The sequence below is a fragment of the Salvelinus fontinalis genome, chromosome 26 (assembly GCF_029448725.1).
Source record: "Salvelinus fontinalis isolate EN_2023a chromosome 26, ASM2944872v1, whole genome shotgun sequence".
NCBI lineage: Eukaryota > Metazoa > Chordata > Actinopteri > Salmoniformes > Salmonidae > Salvelinus > Salvelinus fontinalis.
The window spans coordinates 40,320,424-40,347,675 of NC_074690.1; the positions used below are offsets into that span (position 1 = coordinate 40,320,424).

Here is a 27,252-nt window from a genome sequence, read left to right on the forward strand (position 1 = left end):
TGCTCACCGAGTTATTTAATGTCAGTTTTAATTTTTACCCATCTACCAATAGGTGCCCTTCTTTGCAAACCGTAGGAAAACCTCCCTGGTCTCTGGTTGAAATTCACTGCTCAACTGAGGGACCTTACTGTGGACCATGATTTTTACAATTCTGTATAGCAGTGAGTCCATGCACCTTATTAAGCACATTCACACCTGAACTTTAGGCTTGCCATAAATAAATAAAAAATGTTTTGGAAACTTGAGTAAAGACATTTCAGCTTTTAATTTTTAATACATTGAGAAACAATTCCACTGACATTATGGGGTATTTTGTGTAGATCAGTGACAAATCTAAACTTAATCCATTTTAAATTCAGGCTGTAACAAAATGTGGACAAAGTCCAGGGATGTGAATATTTTCTGAAGGCACTGTAGATACATGTCAAAACCAAAACTTTGCCAACTGTGAAGATTGTGAGTTAAGAGTTCACCGCCTGAGTCTGTATACATCTCGTCCAGGGTAATGAAGCTCCCTGATGCCACACTATTGATACTGCAGACTACAACAGCCAGACCGCTTTGACGGTCTGATAGGGGAATCAGACAGTGAGGGGTTGCCCTAACCACACCATTGAAGCAATGTTAAGGTTGTAACTTTGGGCTTGTTTCTGACAGAGGAGAGTGACTGACAAGGGCCAGTTCATACCAGGATCACCTGAGAGGAAAGGGGGCTGACAAGGAAAGTGTTTTTGTAAACATGTGGTTGTAGAGGCTGCTTGTGTATCCACAGGCCACTGTGTGTGTGTGTGTCTAGTCTGCAGTGCTTGGGGGAGTGCTGGGTTGGTTCAGCCCAATGGTTTTACAGAGCCAGCCAGCAAAGTCCACCTCCTCTACCTCAGCGCGCTTGATAAACGTGTGGCTCTGAAACAAAGGGATACATGGCTCAGTACAAAACTACATCTGTGGCACCAGCATGCATAGTAAAATATCTAACCAGTCCAATTCTGGTTATTGTCAGGCAGTTGACAAGAAAGCACGAAACTCACCATCAGCATATCCAGGTCAGCCCGGTCTGTTGGGTTCTTGATGAGACTGAAGCACAAGAAAGTCACAGTAGTCATAGATCTAACAAAGCAGTGAGATCTAATGACTTTAATGCTGAGGACCACTTTGGAAACAAGTTTGACTTTACACTCGTACCCATATACACCGGTTGAAAATTGCAGATTTGGGCCCTAATGTGCACCTAAAATTGGAACAGTGTCTGTACAGGAACATGCTATAAATGACAGAACTCAGGCTCTGCACTTCAGTGCTGTAGAGGTTTGGCTGACAGCCTTTAACAAGTAGTCACCCCCATCCCTCCCACTAATTGGGCAACTTTTGAACAATGTTCTGTTGTTCGAGTGAGGGAAATGCTGTAAATTAAGACTATTTTGAAAGATGAGACGTTGAGGATTACCATCTTTGATGTCACGCAAGCAGGCCAAACACCCTAGTCCAAATGTGCACTTCCCATTTATTCCTGTATCAAACTCATGTCATACAGTATCGTTTGCCGTCACCATCTTTGATATACAGTGGTAAGATGACGTGTCATACCCTGGGTGGTTCTGAACAGAATGAGCCTGTTCGTCTATTGAAAACTCGCTGTGGAACACGCACGCATGACTCGGGCGCATCAAAATTACCATTGGTTTCTCTGAATAGCCTTGCGGAAGCACAAAACTATATTTTATAACTTAGCTGTGAACACTTGAGGTTTGTGGCCACTTTGAGACAAGTTAGTCCTCCTTCAAACCCTTGCAAAAAAAATAATTATAAAATATTCATACATGTTTCATCTACCCCCACATATTCTTGTCATATTACTGAATTTATCCAGAGTATTTTCAGACTTTGTTATCAGCAAATCTGCCAAAAAGTACAATAAAATGTACAAAATCAAGTGTAGTGTTTGGATTCAGTCTTGTCAGGTGAACCGTTGTCCTCAACTTAGCTAATAACGGGCCGATACTCCACTGCTCCCTTTCAATTTCTATCATGCATTTCATATTTCTGAAAAACATTTCAATTACACCCCATCCCGATAGGCCAATTCCCTCGAGTGTAAAGGGTTAAGCGCCATCCTCTGGGAATTTATTGTATATCTTGTTGTATACCCAAATAAATGCAATTCAATAAATCAAGACATTGTATTCTTTAAATCATGCAGACCGAGGGAGACTTACCATCTAGTCACAAAGTCATGGAAATCAGAAGTGAATACTCCATGGGGCAGTTCAGGGGGAGGCTGGAACAAGATAATCAGAATATAAACAGCCCATCTATACACTATGCCTTGGATATAGATTTGGTCATATCTTAGTACCAAACAGCCCATTACAATAATTTGTATTATTCCATGGCCATGAGGGGTGGTATCCTCAGCAGTGCTCACCTCGTTGACAATGTAGTCCAGCAGCTCAAAGATGGCCATCATAGGACCATGGCCTGCAAGACAGTGAAACATTACTGAGATCAATTGTACAAATAAGTTCATTCTAACCATCTGGAGGAGATACTCTGTTCTCACTGCTGGCAGGTCTGCCCCCGGGGGGTTTGGGTGAGGTGCTGCGGTGCATGACTCCCTCGGTCCCATCCATGATGGGCCGGCCGAAGATGGTCTCCAGCTCCTTGGCGTCAGGAGGGGGGATGGGGTACCGGCCGATAGACAGCTCCACCAGAGACAGGCCCATACTCCACAGGTCAGACTGAACAGAGTAATGGGTGCCCTGCAATCGCTCCGGCTGTTGGTTAGAGACAAATAAATGGATTACACAGAGACACAGACACAGACACAGACACAGAGACAAACAGGTGTACACACCGCCATGTAGGAGCGTGTTCCCACAAAGGAGTTGGCCATGGAGTCTATGAGCTGTCCACTCACACCAAAGTCACACAACTTGATCTCCCCAAGAGAGTTCACCAGGATGTTAGAGGGCTTCACATCTGGGGGAGGGATGGGATGTCAGTGAGTGCGGGCAACCACATACAAGACAGACAAAGGCAGATCTGTAAATCAAACTGCATAACATAAATCAACGTGTACCTCTGTGCATGATCTGGTGTTTTTCTCGTATATAGGCTAACCCTCTGAGAACCTGTGAAGAGGATAAAACGTTTTGGGGTAAGTCTCTTAAAATAAAAATGGCACTGGAAAGCTAGCCATCTGACTGGCACCATCTTTAGGCTATGTAGCTGGTTCTGGTACTCACCGCAATGCTGACTTTCCCTAGGATCTCCTCAGGGATCCTCTTGGCCTCCTTCAGCACCTGGTCCAGGGAGCCCCCATCCTGTAGGGAGAGAGGAGAGCCACTCACAACCACCGCACTGCCATACGTCAACAGTAGGGCAAGGTCTGAGTCTACCTGCATTACATTTGCAACTTACCCATCTCCCCCAAAATATTTCCCTTGCTCTTGAAAGGCACTCAACCCCGACTCCACCCCCCCCCCCCATTCTCACCATGTGTTCCATGCAGATGCTGATTTCTCCGTCGCTGTAGAAGGCCCCGTAGAAACTAACGATGTAGGGCGAGTTTAACTCATGTAGCAACTGAGGGAGACAGAGCCGGGGGGGGGGGGTTACCAACAGGGGAATAGCCTTAACTCAGATTTGACAATTATTGATATCCCTAACAGTGAATAAAACATTTCACATTGTGGAGTACTACATTTTTGTATATTTGAAGTTAAATCACAACAAAAGCAGCACCTGTAGCTCTCTGACGATCTTGTTTCTGATGGCTGGCTTGATCTCCAGATGGATCAGCTAAGGACAGGGAGGAGGGATGAATACAACACACAAAATCTAAACAGCTTTGTCGCATCACTAGTAGCCATTAGTAGGCTATGCTGGTTTTGAATCAAAATGGCTGTCTAATTGTTTTATTGTAACAGTGTTGCTTCAGTCCCTCTCCTTGGCCCAACCTGGGCTTGAACCAGTCACCCAAGAAGCATCATTACGCATCCCTCCACATAAGCCACAGCCCTTGCAGAGGAAGGGAAACTACTACTTATGTCCCAGAGCGAGCATGAAACTAACTAGCCAGCCATTTCACACTGATTACACTAGCATGAGAGATGTCCAGTCTGAGAAATAATTAAAATATCCAACCCCTATACTCTAAATACACAAGGATCAGACAGGTGTAAGCAATATAAGCTACAGGCAATTCCATGGAGACTCACTCACTTTAAAACATTTCAAACAAAAGCAATTGATTTCAGTTGAACAAAACCATAGAACATTATGCACAAGGACTACTATAACATACACATGTACTGGAAAAGCTGTACACATGCAAAGTTTGGTAACAGAATTACTGTAAAAGCTAACTCAGTTTAACAAACTTTGCATCTGTACAGTTTACAGAATTTGTTACAGTAGTCCTTGTGCATAGAGTAAATATTCGTATGTACTGCATACATTTGTCAAAGTAGTCATTGTGCATGGAGTTATGGTTTGTTAACTTTAAAATCAGTTGTTTGGCATACATTTTAAACTGAAAAAGTCTCAGGTGCAACTCCACGGTAACGGAGTTATGCCATCTAAACCACTGGTTGTCCAAGTGGACTTCCCCTCAATCTGATAACGTTCTTAGATCTGGAAGGATTGGGAGAGCGTCACACTTGGTCCCATTCAGACAATTGTGAACTCAGTGGGTTGCTTATTTTGTTTGTGCATTGAGTACACGCCAAAGGAACTCAGACCACTCAAGAGCCCCCGAAGCGAACCAAAACTGACATCGAGAGGTGGTATGAGTTCATTTCCCTTTTTTAGGGCAATGTGTTCAAAGCTCCCCAGGTTCGCTTGTCATTATTCCCACAGCAACACCGTTTCCCCTGCCATAACTATTCACATTGGAACCAAAGCAGAGATGTGAAAGTTCGCCAAAAACGCTATAAAAAGTGCTGTTTTTGGATATTGATTAGCGAGTCAAAGAAATTCCAAAATGTCTGGAGTGTTTTGATTATTTGTTTGCAATATGTGAACTATAGGCTAAGAGAGCTTCAAACTGTTTACTTGAATAGTGTGATTAGACATTTGGTGAGAATCAGTGATTTAGCCATTTTTTTAACCCACGGTTCAATTTAAAGAGAACAGATCAGTTATTTTTAAGAATACTATGTGAAACCACCCTAAGGGGGGGGGGGGGGGGGGGGGGGGGGTCGACTTCATACTGGCAGCGGCATTCACACCACTCACTTTTCTGGCCATGACCAGGCCTGAGGGTTTGTGGCACACCTTGTTGACCACGCCTCCATTGCCAGTGCCCAGCTCACAGATGCGGTGGAAGTCATCGTCTTTCAGCTCGCCCACTTTGGCTTTCTGGGTGAGGAAAGCCTCCAAGTGCTTCATCTGCTGCTCATCTAGATCCAACTCTTCCAGCGTCTTCTGTAGAGCCTCCAGATTAGCCCTGAGAGGGAGGGATGAGGATGAATTAGCTCACGGTTAAGACTTTGAAAGTAGAGGGGGACTTGAAGTGCATCTGTTGAACAGTAGCCAGCTGGCTAAGCAATTACACTTAGAGGCAGCAGTGATGGTCATAGAGGTGGACAATCCCTCACCACCAGTGGGAGTGATGTTTAGGGGCACTGGTCTTCTTTGGGGCCATGTTTTGGAGAATAATTTGATCACTAAATAAAGCTGCTCCTAAACAGCGTAAAACTTATTGATCCCAAATTACCATCTGCAGATCAAACAATCCAGAAAGCCAACTGACTGCCTAGCTATCAAATTAGCCTGTGCATCTATCAAATCAAAACAGGTGACAAGGTGGTTACCTAACTAAGCTGTCTGTTATCTGGTCTAATTCACCAAGCTAATTTGTTGACTTAAGATGGCTGGATAAATTATCTAATTATTGGCATACAGGCACTAGCTAGCAAGCTAACAAAACAACTAGTAAGAAAAGTAACGTCAGCTAACTTGTAAATAATTTTCCAAATCGGGGGTAAAAAAAAAAAAAAAGAAAGACCAACGTCAGCTAGCAACATCAAATGTATTTGGACCACAGGCACATTTTTATACCGAATGCCTTTAGCTAACATTAGCTAACTAGCCAACAACCTCACTGTGGTCCTTGCCAAAACAGTCTAGGCCTAGCAGAACGTCCAGAAGGTGAGGACTGTAGGAACCAATAAATTACTGTTCCTGCCGGGTGTTCTGTACACCGAATGGCAAAATTTGGCCAGGGTTGCCAGGTCCAAATAAAACACAATTGTCACTTAACCTGCTCAAAAAAGGTCTAAAAAGTAGCAGTTGCTACATTTATACAATAAACACTTTCTACTTTACATAATCCTTAATTAGCACGATAACGTTAGAAGCAAACGATTGAATATGTTGCAAGAGAAAATAATTCGCCCTTAATTAAAACCTCCTGGCGCACAGATCCCTTTAACGGGATCATTTTCATAAACAACCGCTGAATTGCAGAGCACCAAATTAAATTGTTATTATTTTTTTCATGAAATCACAAGTGAAATATACCAAAACACAGCTTAGCTTGTTGGTAATCCACCCATCGTGTCAGATTTGAAAATATGCTTTACAGCGAAAGCAATCCAAGCGTTTGTGTGAGTTTATCGATCACTAGACAAAACATTACGAACAGCTAGCAGCAATGTAGATTGTCGCGAAAGTCAGAAAAGCAATAAAATGAATCGCTTACCTTTGATGATCTTCGGATGTTTGCACTCACGAGACTCAGAGTTAAACAATTAATGTTCCTTTTGTTCAATAAATATTATTTTTATATCCAAAAACCGCCATTTGGTTGGTGCATTATGTTCAGAAATCAACAGGCTCGAGCAGTCATGAAGGGCAGACAAATTACAAATAGTATCTGTAAAGATTGTAGAAACATGTCAAATGTTTTTTTATGATCAATCCTCAGGTTGTTTTTAACAAATAATCAATAATATTTCAACCGGACGGTAAACTACTCAATAAAAGAGAAAGAAAATGTTGAGCTACAACGAATCGAAGGACATTCCGCTAGCCACTGACCCGTTTTGATAAATCTCGCTTATTTTTCAGAAAAAAAGCTTGAAAATATGTCTAAAGACTGTTCACACCCTGAGGAAGCCATAGGAAAAGGATTCTGGTTGATATCCCTTTAAATGAAGGAAAGGCAGGCAATGGAAAAGGGATTTTTCAAAATTAGAGGCACTTCCGGGTTTCGCCTGCAAATTCAGTTCTGTTATACACAGACAATATTTTGACAGTTTGAAACTTTAGTGTTTTCTATCCTAATCTGTCAATTATATGCATATTCTAGCATCTGGGCCTGAGAAATAGGCAGCTTACACTGGGAACCGTTTTTTCCCCAAACATAAAAATTCTGCCCCCTAGCTTCAAGAGGCACAATGGGTTATGGTACATGGCCAAAATACTGTACCAGGGCTAAGGGCTGCGCTTAAGTACGATGTAACAGTGCCTGGATACAGCAGTTAGCCATGGTTTATCAGCCATATACCACAAACCATGGGGTGGGTGCCTTACTGCTGTTCAGTGGTGACCAGTCATTCAGGGCAGGTGAGGCAGTGTCACATCAAACAAGGTAAAAAAAAAAAAAAAGATATCAATGACTTAATAAAGCCTCCATACAAACATGGGTCTCTTTGCTTTCTTGAAGGCAGCGCCAAAATGCAGGTGTTCCAGCCTAGCTCAATTCTTTCTGTTGTGGGGCAGCCAGAGGAAAACAGTAGGGGTTGGTAATGTTCTGTAGTTGCGCTGTCATTGGCTCAGTTCTCACTCATGGGGACACTACATCACCTTGGTGCCCATCCAAGGCTCAAGGTCATTGGTAACATTAACACAGATAACATCACATCAAATATCTACAGTAGCTTTGATTGATCATGTCAGTCTTAACTAGCAGTCATGAATCAAGTTGACAATCTACTAGCAAATCTTTTAATCCTCATCATATGAGAAAAGAAATTATAGATAACGTGTCGGTGCTCAGCCATAAAAATTACACCATTTGGAAATCGCATGTTCAACAATGAGTGGTTTATAAAGACTCAGTGGTTAACTGCAAGCATTGCAAAGCAATCACTAGCTTGCTATTCAGTGGAGTGTGTGTGGTACCAAATCTCAGTTTAAAGGTTATTTTCCTAGATTAAAATGATAAACATTGGCCATGCTGTCAATCCAGCATGATTTCTACCGTGGTCAAAACTGTTAACTCACTGAAGTCAGATTTCCCAGCTCTGAGTTCAAGACAACTGGGAAACACAAAAAAACAAGCTCCGACTGGGTAAATATGTTTTGAACGGTCATTGAACTCAGAATTGTAAGTATTGAGCACGGGCCTCTTTCTAGAGCTACAACCTGAAGAGCCATCTCAGACTGGCCAATAATATATTTTAAAAAACGATTCAGATGGGCAAGACAGACACTGGACAGAGGAAGGTTTGAAAAAAAAAAAAAATAGACAAAAAAAAATCTAAGTTTGAGGTGTTCGGAGCAAAGAACATTCGTGAGACGCAGAAATAAACAAGTGCTTGACGCCATCTGTCTTGCATGGTGGAGGCAATGTGATGATCTGGGGGTGCTTTGGTGGTAGTGGGAGATTTGTACAGGGTAAAGGGATCTTGAAGGAGGAAGGCTAACACCATACCCTATAGACGTCGCATAATTGGAGTCAATTTCCCCCTACAACAGGACAATGATCCAAAGCACAACGCCAAACTATGCAAGAACTATTTAGGGAAGAAGCAGTCAGCTGGTCTATAATGGAGTGGCCAGCACAGTCACCGGATCTCAACCCTATTGAGCTGCTGTGGGACCAGCTTGACTGTATGGTATGTATGAAGTGCCCATCAAGCCAAGCCAACTTGTGGGAGGTGCTTCAGGAAGCATGGGATGAACTCTCTTCAGATTACCTCAACAAATTGACAACTAGAATGCCAAAGGTCTGCAGGGCTGTAATTGCAACAAATGGAGGATTTTTTTGACGAAAGCAAAGTTAAGACTATTATTCAATTAAACATATTTATAACCATGCCAATGTCTTGACTATATTTCCTATTCATTTTGCAACTCATTTCATGCATGTTTATGGAAAACAAGGACTTTAAGTGACCAAACTTTTGAACGGTAGTGTGAGAATGCCATTTGACTAAAACTCCCTCTTCAACTGGATCCTGGACTTCCTGACAGGCTGCCCCCAGGTGGTTAGAGTTGGCAAAAGCACATCTACCATGCAGAACCCCTCAGGGGTGCGTGCCTAGTCCCCTCCTGTACTACCACTATTGCGTGGCCAAGCACAACACCACCATTAAGTTTGCTGATGACAGTGGTAGGCCCGATTACCAACAACAATGAGACAGCCTATAGGGAGGTCAGACCTGGCAGTGTGGTGCCAGGACAACAACCTCTCAACACAAGCAAGACAAAGGAGATGATTGTGGACCACAGGAAAAGGAGGGCCAAACAGGCCCCCATTAACATTGACGGGGCAGTAGTGGAGCGGGTTGAGAGTGTCAAGTTCCTTGGTGTCCACATCACTAACAAACTATCATGGTCCAAACACAACAAAAGTCGTGAAGCGGGCACGACAACACCCCCCCCCCCCCTCCCCCCCATGAGACTGAAAAGATTTGCCATGGGTCCTCAAAGTTCTACACCTGCACCATCGCAGCATCCTGACCGGCTGCGTCACCACCTGGTATACCAACTGCTCGGCATCCGACCATAAAGCACTACAGAGGGTAGTGCGTACGACCCAGGACATCACTGTGGCCAAGCTTCCTGCCATCCAGGACACACACATGGCAGTAACAAAGGCCACCCCAAAAATTGTCAAAGACTCCCAACTCAGACTTCTGCTACCACACGGCAAGCGGTACTGGAGTGCCAAGTCTAGGTCCAGAAGGCGCCTTCACAGCTTCAACTCCCAAGCCATAAGCCTGCTGAACACCGAAGCAAATGGCCACCTGGATGATTGACAAATACAATTTAAATTTGACATCCGCACTGAGCTAAAGGCTAAAGCTGCCACTTTCAAGGAGCGGGACACTAATCCGGACGCTTTAAAGAAATCCTGCTACGACCACTGAAGAACCATCACAGGCAAAGCGTCAATACAGGACTAACATAAAATCCTACTGCGCTAGCTCTGACACTCAATGGGTCTGTAGTGAATATCAATAAGGAATTAATATGGTCCACACACACGCACTGTTGTGCCCTCTAAACAACTGCCCCCCCCCCCCCCTCCAGATGCCGACAAGATTTGGCCTGGGCTTTTAGAGCGTCAACATTTCTACAGATGCACCATTGATACCATCTTGACTGGCTGCGTCGCTGCCTGGTACAGCAACTGCAAGGCACCCGGCAGCAAGACGCTACAGAGGGTGGTGAGTACAGCCCTGTACATCACTGGAACTGAGCTCACTGCCATCCAGGACCTCTATACCAGGCGGTGTCAGAGGAAAGCCCCAGAAATTGTTAAGAACGCCAACTACCCAAGCCATAGACTGTTCTCTGCTACCGCATGGCAAGCGGTATCAGTGCAGCAAGTCTGGAACCAACAGGACCCTGAACTGCTTCTACCGCAAGGCATAAGACTGTGCCCTCCATTATTGGAAAAAATTAATTAGAAAGGTTAACCCAAGATAAGCTAGCAGTGTTATTAAAAGTCTTATTGAAACATTTGGTAAAAGTCTTACAAAAACCTCAGTAGCCTATCATTTGTTCTCAGAGTGTTAATAAAACCTCCCAGGAAAACTTAAGGAACCAGAGCAAAATGTTATCAGAACCTCCTTGCAACCTATAAATGAATGTTCCCAGAATATTCAACATTTTCACTTCGGTTCTCAGAATGTTAGAAAACATTTCATTTTAACAGTTAGGAAAGGTATGCTTCATTGCCACAACCAATGTTCCCACAACTTCCAAGGAAACAAGATGTGCTAGCTGGGTTCTGCCTTTTCAAAATCATATGGCACACAACATAAGCGATATGGCACTAACTTTGACCATAAAAATGTCTATAGAAGTTATCGTGAACTGGTAAGTGGAGGTCAACCACTAACAAATATTACAATGACTGTAGATAAATTAGTACCATGGTTCAATTTCTCATTTATGACCTACTGTGTGATAATCTGGACTTGACCATCCATGGTGTTCAGAAGCAGACGACAGGCCAGCAGAGAAGAGGCTGATTATCCCAAAAAAAGTATGTATGGCAGGATTGTGTTGTAAACTCCTGAAAACAGAAAGAGCAAGTTGATTTCAGATGTAGGATCTTAAATTTGAGCCAGTTCGCAGCAACAGGAAATGTGACTTATTAGTGCCTTCAAAAAGTATTCATAACCCGACTTATCCAACATTGTGTGGCTTAATTCAAAATGGATTAAATAAAACATTTCTACACACAATACCATAAGTGAAGACATTTGAAATTTATTGACAATGAAATACAAAAATCTAATTTACAAAGTATTCACACCAATGAGTCAATACTTTGTATAAGCATCTTTGGCAGTGATTACAGCTTTGAGGTGTCTTAGGTATGTCTATCAGCTTTGCACATCTGGATTTGGGAGACTTCTCCCATTCTTCGTTGCAGATTCTCACTCTGTTAAACTAGATGCGCTGCAGTGAACAGCAATCTTCAAGTCTTTCCACAGATTTACAATGGCATTCAAGTCTGGCCTTTGACTGGGCCACAAGAACTTTCACATTCTTGTTCTGAAGCCATTCCAGCATTGCTTTGGCTGCATGCTTGGAGTCATTGCTCTGTTCGAACATAAATCTTCACCCCAGTCTAAGGTAGTTTGCAGTCTGAAACAGGTGGCTTGTATTTGGCTTCGTTCCCTCTATCCTTACCAGTCTCCCAGTTCCTGCCTCTGAAAAGTATCCCACATACCATGATGCCACCACCATGCTTCAAAGTATGAATGATGTTAGCTGGGTGATCAGCTGTGCCTAATTCTCAAGACATAGCACTTCGTATTCAGGCCAGAGTATCCTTTGTCTCTTCAGACCACAGAATATTTTTTTTAACTTACAGTCTTTAACATGCCTTTTCGCAAACTCCAGGCATGCGGCCACGTGCCTTTTACTCATGAATAGCTACCATCTGGCCACTCTCCCATAAAGCCCAGACTGGTAATGTGCTGAGACATCCTTTTCTCAGGTTTACCCATCTCAGCCAAGAAACTTCATAGTTCTGTCTGAGTGGTCATTGGGTTCTTGGTCACCTTCCCGACCAAGGTCCTTCTTGCCCGGTTGCTCAGTTTGGGTTGGACGGCAAGCTATAGGGAGTCTGGGGATTACACATTTGTTCAATTTTCCAATGGGGACCACTGTGCTGTTGGGAACATTCAACACTCTAGAAATTGTTTTACATCCTTACCCAGATACATCCCTCATCACAATTCTATCTCAGAAATCTACTTACAGTTCCTCAGACTTCATGGTCTAGTTTCCTCTCTGACATGCACTGTCAACTGTGGGACCTTATAAAGACAGGTGTGTTTCTTTCTAACTCATGTCCAATCAATTTAATTGGCCACAGGTGGACTCCAATCAAGTTGTAACGGCATCTCAATGATAATTAAAAAGGAAATGGATGCACCCAAGCTCAATTTGGAGTGTCATGGCAAAGGTTTTTGATTTGAGTCTTACTGGGGTCCGACTCATAATGAAAAAGACCTTACAGACCAAAAAACTACAATTTACATACATTAACATTAGGTGTGTGTGTGCATCTATCAGTATACAAGTCAGTACATACACACAACAAGTAGGTCACATGGGGGAAAGCTGTTGTGCCATGAAGTGTTGCTTTTTATATGTAAATGAAATATTTCTGAATTGAATTTTCAATATATTTGCAAAACTTTCTATTAACATGTTTTCACTTTGTCATTATGGGGTATTGTGTGTAGATGGGTGAGAAACATGTAATACATTCTGAATTCAGGCTGTAACACAACAAAATGTGAAACAAGTCAAGGGGTATGAATACTTTCTGAAGACACTATGTGGATTTTAATTAATTGACATTGTTGTAAGCGTTGATACATTTTTTGTAAGGGAAAATGAAGACTAAAATTTCAAAGTGGAAATTACAAACTTCAGAAGCCTTTTTAAACCTCAAATACACTACACGTTTTACATTTCTTGCATTGCAGTACAGTTCTCCAACAGGGAGATCAAATTAAGATCCTGCATATGTATATTCAATCATAAACATCGTAGATCTGGGTTCATGCATATTATACTGAATAAAAATATAAACACAACCTGCAAAAATGTCAACGTTTTTACTGAGTCACAGTTCATTGAAGGAAATAAGTAAATTGAAATAAATGAATTAGGCCCTAAACCTATGGATTTCACATGGCAGCCATGGGTGGGCCTTGGAGGCCATAGCCCCCCCCCCCCCCCCCCCCCCCCCCCACTTGGCAGTCAGGCCCATCCACTGGAGAGCCAGGCCCAGCTACTCTGAAATATTTTTTTCTCCACAAAAGGGCTTTATCACAGACATAAATACTCCTCAGCATGATGATCCCGCAGGTAAAGAAGCCGGATGTGGTCCTGGGCTAGGGTGGTTACAAGTGGGCTGTGGTTGTGAGGCAGGTTGCACGTACTGCCAAATTCTCTAAAACAACAGTGGAGGCAGCTCCAATGAGAAATTAACATTCAATTCTCTGGCAAAAGCTCTGGTGGACATTCCTGCAGTCAGCATGCCAATTGCACGCTCCCTCAAAACATGAGACATCTGTGGCATTGTGTTGTGTGACAAAACTGCACATTTTAAAGTGGCCTTTCATGGTCTCCAGCACAAGGTGCACCTGTGTAATGATCATGCTGTTTAATCAGCTTCTTGATATGCCACACCTGTCAGGTGGATGGATTATCTTGGCAAAGGAGAAATGCTCAATAACAGGTGTAGAAACACATTTCTGCACAAAATTTGAGAGAAATAAGCTTTTTGTGCATATGGAACATTTCTGTGATTTTTTTTATTTCAGCTCATGAAACATGGGACCAACACTTTACATGACGCGTTTATATTTGTGTTCAGTGTACATTCATGCTTGCTAATGCATGAAATCATCCATACCTGACACAAACACAGACGAACCGGCACACACAACCCCCCCCCCCCCCCCCCCCCCCCACACACTGATGTAGATGACGTAGGGGGAGAGGATGCTTTCTATGCGTGTTTCCATGGAGGCCATGCCCAGGCCCATGTTCCTGACCACAGTGGGCAAGAGCTCAGTGGATAAGAGGTAGAGGAAACAGTACGCCCCCGACACGCCCAGCAACGTCAGTACCTGGGACAGGATGTGCTGATCTGAGGGGACACAGGAGCAGAGCTGGAAACCACACAAAGAAACACAATACAGACCAGTCATTTTTACTACAACAACACAATACACCTATCAGCACACAATATATACTACAACCTGTTATTACAGCTACTTGTAGCAGTTTCCGTCAATTATAGTTGAATTAAGTTTAACAGAGTCCCTAACACTAGTCCTGGAGATTTACAGGGTGGGCTGGGCTTTTGATAGACATTTTCCTCAAAGAGTAAAATTAAGCAATAAGGCCCGAGGGGGTGTGGTATATGGCCAATATACCATGACTAAGAGCTGTTATTAGGCACGACGCAACACAAACCCCTGAGGTGCCTTACTGCTATTATAAAATGTTTATCAACGGAAGTAGAGTAGTAAAAATAAGTGTTTTGTCATACCTGTGGTATACGGTCTGATATACCACGGCTGTCAGCCAAACAGCATTCAGGGCTCGAACCATCCAGTCTATAATGTGTAATAGATAATGTACTACACAAGACCTTGAGGTATTAGGTAGGGGGGAAAACTATTTCGCTTTGGTTACAGATCACTGGGCTTCAACACAGACTCAGATCCTCAGGGACCAGCTTGATGACCAGCAGCATGAACGCCACAGAAAAGCAGCAAGTACAAGAGGATAGTGGGTCGCCGGGAACGGCCATTCCAAACCCAGGTACTCATGTAGGTCAGGATCTTGTTAGTGCCGAGTTAAAGTAGTTGAGGTAGGAGTGGCTGTTCATGTTGGTGTTGAGGGAGAGACTGTAGAAAACATGGAGGTCACTGTCCTGGGGGAGGGACAGAGAGAGAAAGGGAAAGAGAGTGAGGGAGAGAAGAGAGAGGGAAGGAAAGTCAAGGGATGGCCATGAAAAAAAATACAGATTGGTGAACTAATGAGCATGTAGATGTGTTTTCAGTTTCAGGTGATGGTTAAGGATAGAGTTTGTGGTTGAAAATGTGGGGTTAAAAAGCAACATTTCTGTCTTTTCTAGCATTACCAGACAGTGACGACCATGAACCCAGTCGAAGTGGCCCTTACCAGAGCATGATGTTGAGGATGGAGATGGTTCTCATGTCAGTGGTGCGGCTGAGGTCTAGGAAACCCCTGCTTCTGCTCTTTACCACTGCTCCTTTGCTAAACACAAAGAGGCGGACACAGGATTCAACACTACACAACGCTAAATAATAGGTTACTGCGATCATAGACATAAATTGAGTGTGTCGCTGTTGGGCTGGAACAAAATACTTTACACTCTGCTAAATGATCCTATTATTACCATCATTATATATAATAGTACTTTTATGTGTGCGCATATGTGTGTGGGGGTTCTGTCCGTCTCTAGGGGAATCTCCTCGCTGGCTGCTGCTGCAGGGCCGGGTAAAGGAGGTGGAGCTTGTCATCCAAAATGCTGCTAAGAAGAACCGACACACACACCTTTTTTTAACGTGAATTTACAGGACTTTTGGGGGAGTAATCCTATTTCACCTAACTCCTAATCCTAACCTTAACACCAAACCCTAAACCTAACCCTTAAGCCTAAAACAACATTTTAACAAATGTAGGACTTGGAAAAAGTCCAGACTTTTCAAAAATTGTTTTCCTATCAGGACATTCTGTTGACTTGTCAGGACATTCCGGTCCTGATAACGTAGGAAAACATGTACACACACACACATATGCTGAATTTCCAGAATTGCACAGAAGTTCTGCTGTTGTGGTAATTGTGAGACATTCCATACTTGGCAGTCCTTCATTCTGAGCACTTTTTACCCCCATCCTACATACTTCCCAGACATACCAGAACAAGCTAGAGGCCTTAATCTAGTGGCCTCAATCTAGAAGACTTAATCTAAGGTTTGAATCTTGCATTGTGAAGAAATGGGAAAATAATTCAGGGGCAGCTGTAACGATCTAGAATTTGAATCTTGGAATTTGTGTGTGTAGCCGGACAGGTAGGATGATTGACAACAGTGTGACAAGGTGAACAGGTGGTCACGGATCAGGTGACAGAGGAATGGAGGAGACTGAGGCAGGAATTCCTTTAACCACAAAGTGGTATATTATCTGGATAGTTTTTTTGTGAGCTGCTTAACAAAGGAAACAGAATGACATGTATCAAATCAAATTCATCATCTCAGAAGTCACATCATAATAACAATCATTCTGGCTAAATTCCCAATCTGGCCCTCAAACCATCATGGTCACCTAATAATCCCCAGTTTACAATTGGCTCATTCATCCCCCTCCTCTCCCCTGTAACTATTCCCCAGGTCGTTGCTGCAAATGAGAACGTGTTCTCAGTCAACTTACCTGGTAAAATAATGGAAAAATAAAATAAAAATAAATACATTCTCATTACTAACATAATGTGTCAAGGCTCAGTAGAAGACCCAGATGCAGACAGTTTCGAAGTAACAAACATTTATTACAAAAACAGGGGGGCAGGTCAAGGGCAGGCAGGGGTCAGTAATCCAGGGCGGTGTGAAAAGGTACAGAATGGCAGGCAGGCTCAGGGAAATACAGAATGGTCAAAACCGGGAAAGCTAGAAAACAGGAACTAGAGAAAGACAGGACCATGGGGAAAAACACTGGTAGGCTTGACGAAACAAAATGAACAGAGAACACAGGTATAAATACACTGGGGATAATAGGGAAGATGGGCGACACCTGGAGGGGGGTGGAGACTAGCACAAAGACAGGTGAAACAGATCAGGGTGTGACAGTACCCTCCCCTCTAGGGGCACCACCTGGCGTCTTACATGGGCGTTCATACCTGGTTGACTGGGGTGCCAGCGTTGGAACTCAGCGATGAGGCCTGGGTCCAGGATGTCCCTAGCGGGGACTGAGCACCTCTCCTCCGGCCCATAACCCTCTCAGTCAACGAGGTACTGGAATCCCCTGACCCGTGGTCAAATCTTCAGGAGGCGCCACACCGTGTACGCTGGTTGGCCGTCAATGAGACAGGGAAGAGGGGTGGGCCTGGAAACAGGAGACAAAGGGATGTGAGACATAGGTTTGACCCTAGACACATGAAAAGTGGGATGTAAACTCAGCAAAAAAAGAAACATCCTCTCACTGTCAACTGCGTTTGTTTTCAGCAAACTTAACATGTGTAAATATGTGTATGAACATAACAAGATTCAACAACTGAGACATAAACTGAACAAGTTCCACGGACATGTGACTAACAGAAATGGAATAATGTGTCCCTGAACAAAAGGGGGGGGGGTCAAAATCAAAAGTAACAGTCAGTATCTGCTGTGGCCACCAGCTGCATTAAGTACTGCAGTGCATCTCCTCCTCGTGGACTGCACCAGATTTGCCCGTTCTTGCTGTGAGATGTTACCCCACTCTTCCACCAAAGGCACCTGCAAGTTCCCGGACATTTCTGGGGGGAATGGCCCTAGCCCTCACCCTCCAACAGGTCCCAGGCGTGCTCAATGGGATTGAGATCCGGGCTCTTCGCTGGCCATGGCAGAACACTGACATTCCTGTCTTGCAGGAAATCACGCACAGAACGAGCAGTATGGCTGGTGGCATTATCATGCTGAAGGGTCATGTCAGGATAAGCCTGCAGGAAGGGTACCACATGAGGGAGGAGGATGTCTTCCCTGTAACGCACAGCGTTGAGATTGGCTGCAATGACAAGCTCAGTCCGATGATGCTGTGACACACCACCCCAGACCATGATGGACCCTCCACCTCAAAATCGATCCCGTTCCAGAGTACGGGCCTCGGTGTAACGCCCATTCCTTTCGACGATAAACGCGAATCCAACCATCACCCCTGGTGAGACAAAACCGCGATTCGTCAGTGAAGAGCACTTTTTGCCAGTCCTGTCTGGTCCAGTGACGGTGGGATTGTGCCCATAGGCGACATCGTTGCCGGTGATGTCTGGTGTGGACCTGCCTTACAACAGGCCTACAAGCCCTCAGTCCAGCCTCTCTCAGCCTATTGCGGACAGTCTGAGCACTGATGGAGAAATTGTGATTTCCTGGTGTAACTCGGGCAGTTGTTGTTGCCATCCTGTACCTGTCCCGCAGGTGTGATGTTCGGATGTACCGATCCTGTGCAGGTGTTGTTACACGTGGTCTGCCACTGCGAGGACGATCAGCTGTCTGTCCTGTCTCCCTGTAGCACTGTCTTAGGCGTTTCACAGTACGGACATTGCAATTTATTGCCCTGGTCACATCTGCCGTCCTCATGCCTCCTTGCAGCATGCCTAAGGCACGTTCACGCAGATGAGCAGGGACCCTTGACATTTTTTGGTGTGTTTTTCAGAGTCAGTAGGAAGGCCTAGTGTGCTAAGTTTTCATAACTGTTTCCTTAATTGCCTACTGTCTGTTAGCTGTTAGTGTCTTAACGACCATTCCAAAGGTGCATGTTCCTTAATTGTTTATGGTTCAATGAACAAGCATGGGAAACAGTGTTTAAACCCTTTACAATGAAGACCTGTGAAGTATTTGAATTTTTACGAATTAACTTTGAAAGACAGGGTCCTGAAAAATATACTTTTTTTGTTGTTGTTGAGTTTATATGGAGGGTTCGAGGCAACAGAAGATGAACAGCAGATGGGCTGATGATCTTGGAGATGGGGAAAGGGCTGATAAAATGGGGGGAAAGTTTGCAGGGAGCCGGGGAAAGGTGGCGGTCCGCTTGCCGTCAGTCCGCTTACCGGGCTCTCTTACAGGCACGACGACAGCGGCAGACAAACATCTGGGCCGAGGGTATGACGACCTCTTCCTCTTGCACTGGGAAGAGCGGGGGCTGATAACCCAGGGAACACTCGAAAGGCGAGAACCTGGTGGCAGAGCAACAGAGGGTGTTGCAGGCATATTCAACCCACACGAGTTGCTGGCTCTAAGTGGTGGGGTTGGCGGAGACAAGGCAGCGAAATGTCGTCTCCAGGTCTTGATTGGCGCCGTTGGACTGAGGGTGGAACCCGGAGGGCAGGCTGGCCGACAACCCAATGAGTGTGCAGATCGCCTTCCAGAACTGGGATGAGAACTGAGGACTCCGGTCGGAGACCATGTTCCCTGGGAGTCCATGGATCGGAAGACGTGCTGCACTATGAGCTGGGCCGTCTCTTTGGCAGAGGGTAGCTTGGGGAGAGAAAGGAAATGGCGGCTTTGGAAAATCAGTCCACTACAGTCAGGATGGCGGTGTTGCCATCAGACGGGGGGAGACCCGTGACGGAGTCCAGGGATTTGTGAGACCAGAGACAGTGAGGGACAGGCAGTGGTTGAAGAAGACCAGCCAGAGCTTGCAGGGGAGTCCTGTTCTGCACACAGATCGTGCAGGCGGCGGCGAATGCGGAAACGTCCGGAACCATGATAGGCCATCAAAAGTGTTGCCGCCCAAAGGCCAGGGTCCGACGGGAGCCCGATTGGCAGGTAAGCCTGAAGTAGTGGGCCCACTCCAGGACCGAGGGGCGGACAGCGTCAGGAACAAACATCTGGTTGTCTGCCCCCCCCCCCCGGGTTCGGCTGCGATGCTGTGCCTCACAGACCTGCTTCCTTATTCCCTAGCTGAGTGCAGTTGCCAGGCACGAGATGGGAAGGATGGTCTCGGGGTCCGAGGCTGTAGCCGTGGGGCTATAGCGGCGTCACAGCACATCCCACTTGATATTCTTGAATCCCAGTCAGTAGGAGAGGGAGAGGTTAAACCATGTGAAAAGCAGCACCCACCTAGCTTGCCTGGAATTGAGACGTTTGGCAGTGCAGAGATATTCCAGGTTCTTGTGATCTGTCCACACAATGAATGGATGTTCCGCTCCCTCCAACCAGTGTCTCCACTTTTCCAACGCCATCTTTACCACGAGAAACTCACGATTGCCCGGTCAGCAGCTGGGGACAACATGAACGGAACCTTGGGCGAGGTGAGTGCAGACAGAGGGGAAGCCAGGGAGCTGTAATCACGGATAAAACGGCGATAAAAGTTGGCAAATCCCAGGAAACGTTGCAGCTGCACTCTGGACGTAGGCTGGGGCCAATCCACCACCGCTCTCACCTTCCCGGGATCCATTTGTACGTTCCCTGCAGCAATGATGTAACCAAGGAAGGGGATGGTGGAGCGATGGAATTTGCATTTCTCCGCTTTCACAAAAAGCTGGTTCTCCAGGAGGCGCTGAGTGGGAGAAAACGAGGATGTTGTCGAGGTAGACGAAGATAAACTGGTTCATCATGTTGCGGAGAACGTCATTAACCAGGGCCTGGAACACAGCGGGTCGTTGGTAAGGCAAAATGGCATGACCAGATATTCGTAGTGATCGCTGGCTGTGTTGAAGGCGGTCTTCCTCTCATCCCCTTCCTGTATCCGCACCAGGTGGTAGGCGTTCAGCCCGTCCAACTTGGAGAAAGAGGTGGCCCCCTGGAGCGTCTCCAAGGCCGAGGCGATGAGTGTTAGCGGCTAGCGGTTCTTCCTCATGATGTCATGGAGTCCCCGGTATTCGATGCACGGACGGGGGAGGCAGAAGAATGGATACACCCTGCAGCTAGGGAGTCCTCGATGTAGGTCTCTATAGCCTAGGTCTCCGGACCCAACAGAGAGTACAGTCATCCCAGGGGCGTTGTGGTGCCTGGGAGAAGGTCGACCCCGCAGTAATAGGGTCGGTGCAGAGGAAGTAAAGTGGCTGGGTCCTTACTGAAAACCTCCCGGAGGTCCTGGTACTCCGCTGGAATGGCGTAGAAGTCCAGTGCAACTTCTGAACCTACAGGAATATGTCCCAGGGCAGGCTGCGCTGACTTCAGACAATGGGCGTGGCAGAACGCCAGGCTCTAGCCCGTTCTGAGGAAACTTGATTAGCATAAATTGGATAGCCTCGCTGTGCTTCCCTGACACTCGTAGGTTGATGGGAGTCGTATTGTGGGTGACCCGTCATATAGAGTGCCCGTCCAGTGCTCTATCGTCCATAGGAATGGAGAGGGGCTGAGTGGGGATGTCTAGCTCGGACACCAGGGTAGCGTCCAAAAAACTCTCATCGGTCCCAGAGTTGATGTGTACCTGGAGATATTGACATGTTCCCCCACAGCAGGATGGCATGGAAAGGGGTGCGAGTAAAGGAAGAGGAAAAGTTCTCCTTATGGTCCACCAGTGTACTCGCCCCTACCGGTGAGCCTGGTCTTTTAGTGGACAGGAGGACACGAAATGACCAGTAGTCCCACAATACAGGCAACTCTGTGTGAAGCCAGTGTAGACGTTCGGCTGGGTACAGCCTAGCTCTACCTAGTTGCATTGCTTTGGGAAAAGGTGAATCGGCAGACTTCTGAGACTCTCGGGGGAACTCGGGTAGCCTCGGGTACTCTCGGCCACGGAGACGTCGGGGACTTCCGGTATGAGGTGGAATCCTTGGGCGGGCGAGTGGAATCGGATCTCCTCTCCTTCCTACGTTCCCGTAGCCGCCCATCGATCCGCATGATCAAGGCAATGAGCGAGTCAAGAGCCGTCTGTAGTTCCCGGGATGCTAGCTCGTCCTTCACTTCCTCCGATAATCCGTGCCGAACAGCGATTCCGGGTTCCAAGCACTAAATCTGCCAACGTGCGGAAATCCACCACATAGTCTGCCACACTGCTGGAGTAACTTCTTCAGACAGCTCGGGGTCAAAGTCAACAGGTACTGACGGTGGGAGCTTTTTGAAGAAGGATGAGTTTCTGGTAACCAGACGTCCAGAGCGTGTCAACATTATCATCGATCCTTTGATTCTCACAACTTTGTAAGGTTTAGGATCGTAGGGAGTCATGAGTTTTCCTTTGACATGCTGACGGCAGAGTACCGTGTCTCCTGGTTTGAGTTTAGAGGGTCGTGCTCGGTTCTTGTGGTCAGCAGTCTCTTTCATGCTTTGCTTTGCACGTTGGTCAGTGTCACGTAGCTTGGTGTTTGGTGCAACGTGAGGCATTGTGGGAAGTGTAGTGCAGAGTTTTCTGCCAAACATCAGCTCTGCTGGGGTTTGTTGAGTAGTTACGTGAGGGGTCACACGGTAGTTTCTGGGAAAACTGTAGAGATTTTGTTACCAAAGTTTTCCTTCAGAGTTTGTGGCCGTGACAGTTTTCTTGAGTGTTCTCATGAAGCGTTCTGCTTTGGCATTAGCTTTCGGCCAGTAAGGTGTTATCTTTCTATGTTTAAATCCAAGGTAGAGGCTGAAATCTGTGAAGAACTGTTCATTGAATGGTGGTCCATTGTCTGTTTTTACAATCTCAGGTACTCCAAAGGAGGAGAAAACTTTGTCAAGCTTGGCAGAAGTGGCAGATGTGGACTTCACAATTTCAACTTCCGGATACCTTGAGTATTCGTCGACAACTACAAGTAGGTAGTCACCTGGTGGGAAAGGACCGCAAAAATCGACTGATACTTCTAGCTATGGACCTTTGAGTAGTTTCGACATAGACAGAGGTTCCATAGGATTTTCTGCAGTGGCAGCTTGACATGGAATGCAGTGCTGAATTGCTTTTTCCACCATGTCATCTATACCTGGAAACCAAACCTTCTCTCTCAGTAGCTGTTTTGTTTTTATAATACCTAGATGTCCTGTGTGAGCTAGCTTGATTGCTTGTTTGTGGAGAGAGACTGGAAGAACGAGCCGTGCTCCTCTCAGGATGACGTTTGCTTGTGCATTGATTGTTAGTTCATGTCTCACGAAAGAGTGCTTTTAGTGTTGGGAAATCAGCATCTTGTGTGTCACGTGGTGAATCTTGCCACATTCCTGTGGACAATAGGCGAATCACCTTCTATAGAGCGGAGTCTTTCTTTGTTTCTTCTTGCACTTCTGAGTTATCGCTTTGGGAATTCTGTTGTCGATGATAAAATTCACATATTCCTCTGCCATGCAAGAGGCTCTCTGTGGCGTTTCCCCTGCAATGGGATGTCTTGACATGTAGTCGGCAGGGTTATCTTTACCAGCTTTGTATTTCACAGTGTAGGGTTGTAGTCTCAGTCTCCAAGTTGTGCTGGGGGTGTGGCTTTTGGGTTGTTGAAGATACGCTCTAGTGGTTTATGATCTGTGATGTCTGTGAAGTGAGCTCCGTAGAGATACAAGTGAAAATGTTCACATGCCCAGATGATCGCCAGAGCTTCTCTCTCGGTTTGTGAATAGCACTGTTCAACCTCAGAGCGCTCGGCTAGCATATGCAATGATATGGGCGTCTTTGTCACTTGTAGGGTTGTGCTGACTTAGTATGGCACCTAAACCAACTGGGCTGGTGTCAACTAACAGTGTCGACCTCTTGGCTGGGTCAAAGTAGGCTGTCGTCGTGTGCTGCATCAGACGTGTTCTTAATTTTTCCATCGCAGACTGGTGCTGTGGTCCCCATGACCAGGTGTGATCTTTTCTTGTGTGTGCAGTTGTTGCGAAGTCTGGTTTGAACCGCGAGCAGTATTGTATCATGCCCAGTAGACTGCGAACTTCCGAGGCATTTTGAGGTGCTGGCAGATTCTGTATGGCTTTGATTTTCTTTGGATCCGCCAAAATACCTTTCTCTGAGAAAACATAGCCGTAAAACTCAAGTGTTGTTTTGCTGTATTCGCATTTTTCTTTGTTCAGCGTGAGATTTCTCTCTCTGTTCATCTTGAGATCTACCGTAGACTAGGATGTCATTGCTCATGTTTCTCACGCTGGGAAAGCCTTGCAGCACTTGCAAAGTGCTGCAAGGTTCAGCCTGGTGTATCTCCAGAGGCTGGTAAATAAATAAAAATAAATGTAGGATGTATAGTGAAGGTTGTGCTGGTGGTATCCAGCATTAAGATCTAGCTTGGAGAACACCACTGCTCCATTCAGATCATGGATGAGGTCATCAACCGTTGGTGTAATGTGTCCTTCACGTTATATTGCTGTGTTCGGAAGGCACATGTCGACACAGACACAAACCTTATCTGTCGTCTTGGGTTTTGGTTTCGATGATGTCTCCCCGATACCTATACCGATTATTGGAGAACCAAAAAAGGCCGATACCGATTAATCGGCCTATATATATATATATATATATATATATATATATATATATATATATATATATGTAATAATGACAATTACAACAATACTGAATGAACAATGAACACTTTTTATTTTTATTTATTTATATATATATTTTTTAACCAATTTCGTGGTATCCAATTGTTAGTAGTTACTGTCTTGTCTCATCGCTACAACTTCCGTACGGACTCGGGAGACATGAAGGTCAAGAGCCATGCGTCCTCCGAAACACAACCCAACCAAGCCGCCACTTCTTAACACAGCGCGCATCCAACCCGGAAGCCAGCCGCACCAATGTGTCGGTGGAAACACCATACACCTAGTGACCTGGTCAGCCACAGGAGTCGCTAGTGCGCCAAACCCTCCCTAACCAGGACGACGCTGGGCCAATTGTGCGACGCCCCATGGACCTCCCGGTCGCGGCCGAACCCAGAGTCTCTGGTGGCACAGCTAGCACTGCGATGCATTGCCTTAGACCACTGCGCCACCCCAAACACTTATATTTTAACTTAATATAATACCTCAATAAAATCAATTTAGTCTCAAATAAATAATGAAACATGTTCAATTTGGTTTAAATAATGCAAAAACAAAGTGTCCACAAAGTGGAGAAGAAAGTAAAAGTGCAATATGTGCCATGTAAAAAAGCTAACGTTTAAGTTCCTTGCTCAGAACATGAGAACATATGAAAGCTGGTGGTTCCTTTAAACATGAGTCTTTAATATTCCCAGGTAAGAAGTTTTAGGTTGTAGTTATTATAAAACTATTTCTTTCTATACCATTTGTATTTCATATACCTTTGACTATTGGATGTTCTAATAGGTACTTTAGTATTGCCAGCCTAATCTCCAGAGTTGATAGGTTTGAAGTCATAAACAGCGTAATACTTCAAGCATTGTGAAGAGCTGCTGTCAAACGCAGTAAAGTGCTGTTTTAATGAATGTTTACGAGCCTGCTGCTGCCTACCACCGCTCAGTCAGATTGCTCTATCAAATCAGACTTAATTATAATAACACACAGAAATACGAGCCTTAGGTCATTAATATTGTCAAATTCGGAAACTATCATTTCGAAAACAAAACGTTTAATTCTTTCAGTGAAATATGGAACCGTTCCGTATTTTATCTAACGGGTGTCATCCATAAGTCTAAATATTGCTGTTACATTGCACAACCTTCCATGTTATGTCATAATTACGTAAAATTCTGGCAAATTAGTTCGCAACGAGCCAGGCGGCCCAAACTGTTGCATATACCCTGACTCTGCATGCATTGAACGCAAGAGAAGTGACACAATTTCCCTAGTTTAATATTGCCTGCTAACATGAATTTCGTTTAACTAAATATGCAGGTTTAAAAATATATACTTCTGTGTATTGACTTTAGGAAAGGCATTGATGTTTATGGTTAGGTACATTCGTGCAACGATTGTGCTTTTTTCGCAAATGCATCCCCCGTTTGGCAAAGTTGTCTGTCTTTGTTCGGAAGAAATAGTCTTCACACAGTTAGCAACGAGCCAGGCGGCCCAAACTGCTGCATATACCCTGACTCTGTTGCACAGAACGCAAGAGAAGTGACACAATTTCCCTAGTTAAAATAAATTTATGTTAGCAGGCAATATTAACTAAATATGCAGGTTTAAAAGTATATACTTGTGTATTGATTTTAAAGAAAGGCATTGATGTTTATGGTTAGGTACATTGGTGCAACGACGGTGCTTTTTTCACAAATGCTCTTGTTAAATCATCACCGTTTGGCAAAGTAGGCTGTGATTCAATGATAAATTAACAGGCACCGCATCGATTATATGCAACGCAGGACACGATAGATAAACTATTAATATCATCAACCATGTGTAGTTAACTAGTGATTATGTTAAGATTGATTGTTTTTTATAAGATACATTTAATGCTAGCTAGCACCTTACCTTGGCTCCTTGCTGCACTCGCATAACAGGTAGTCAGCCTGCCACGCAGTCTCCTTGTAGAAGTGCAATGTAATCGGCCATGATCGGTGTCCAAAAATGCTGATTACCGATTGTTATGAAAACTTGAAATCGGCCCTAATTAATCGGCCATTCCGATTAATCGGTCGACCTCTAGTGTGGCTGTACTGCTGGTTGCACTGTGTCATCAATGTCCAGCTTCACTTGAAAGTCTGAGTTTTCCTATGCCTTGGAAGAGGTCCTGGTATTCGTTGGTAAGCTGGCTTATGAATTAACCATCAGCTGGTTCACTTGGAGTGAACAGAGAGTTGATGATTTTCAGAAGTCCAAAGTTTGTTGCTGTCTGACAGCTAAGTAGTGAGCCATAGTCAACTTTGATTTCATAGAAAGTGGAATCCACCATCTTAGTCGTGGAGCCGACTGGTGCTGTGAATTTCTCTCTCAGTAGAAGTGGTTCAGATGAGCCATAAGCAAAGATGTTTGCTTTAGCCTTTTTTAATTCACAGCTCAACTTGTCATATGTGACATCCTCAACAATGTTAACGCTTGCTCCCGAATCAACAAATACATCCACAGTAGTGTTCATAATGGTAACGGTGTTACCTGTGCTAACATAATGGTAACTGTGTTACCTGTGCTAACATAATGGTAACTGTGTTACCTGTGCTAACATAATGGTAAGATGTTCTGGTTGCGATGATTTCTGTAGTGTATACACACAACATACACATAATCATCATCATCAGAGCTTGGTGAGGTGTCATGTTTTTGTGTCTTTTTGTCATCATGTGACTGCACTTTATGCACTTTGTGTTTCAGACGCCATTGGGTTCGTTTTCAGCCAATGGAGGAGGGAACTCTGTGGTTTGTGATCTACAACATTTTTGAAAGTGATTAAACTTTCCACATCCTTTACATTTTTCCCCCCTTGCAGGGCAGTTTGTTTGTCCTCCGTTGTGTGGGAATTTTCCTCCAGTTA

At 44.8% G+C, this 27,252-nt stretch overlaps 1 protein-coding gene and 1 long non-coding RNA gene across 2 annotated transcripts; both read right to left on the reverse strand.

Annotated features, from left to right (window-relative positions):
• Window positions 1–246: 246 nt before the first annotated feature.
• Window positions 247–12,506, reverse strand: LOC129824343 (dual specificity mitogen-activated protein kinase kinase 2-like). Its single transcript, XM_055883924.1, has 13 exons — window positions 12,452–12,506; window positions 11,140–11,254; window positions 5,236–5,446; window positions 3,742–3,798; window positions 3,493–3,582; window positions 3,243–3,320; window positions 3,077–3,128; window positions 2,852–2,976; window positions 2,558–2,771; window positions 2,423–2,475; window positions 2,214–2,275; window positions 1,029–1,074; window positions 247–903 (listed from the first exon to the last, which is right to left on the reverse strand). The coding sequence occupies exons 2-13, from the start codon at window positions 11,166–11,168 to the stop codon at window positions 793–795; spliced, it is 1,128 nt and encodes a 375-aa protein (XP_055739899.1). The 5' UTR covers window positions 11,169–11,254; window positions 12,452–12,506; the 3' UTR covers window positions 247–792.
• Window positions 12,507–14,981: 2,475 nt separating this feature from the next.
• LOC129824344 (uncharacterized) lies at window positions 14,982–17,378 on the reverse strand. The gene is made up of 3 exons (XR_008754734.1): window positions 17,138–17,378; window positions 15,403–15,498; window positions 14,982–15,151 (listed from the first exon to the last, which is right to left on the reverse strand). It is a non-coding gene; the product is annotated as an uncharacterized LOC129824344 (long non-coding RNA).
• Window positions 17,379–27,252: the final 9,874 nt, after the last annotated feature.

What these genes read in the sequence shown, in the direction of transcription:
- LOC129824343 (XM_055883924.1), bottom strand. Translation starts at nt 11,168, where the DNA reads ATGGATGGTCAAGTCCAGATTATCACACA. An exon ending in CAAGTCCAGATTATCACACA is followed by an intron (nt 5,447 to 11,139) that starts GTAGGTCATAAA and finishes CCTCCCTCTCAG; the next exon opens with GGCTAATCTGGAGGCTCTAC. An exon ending in GCATCTGCATGGAACACATG is followed by an intron (nt 3,321 to 3,492) that starts GTGAGAATGGGG and finishes CTCTCCCTACAG; the next exon opens with GATGGGGGCTCCCTGGACCA.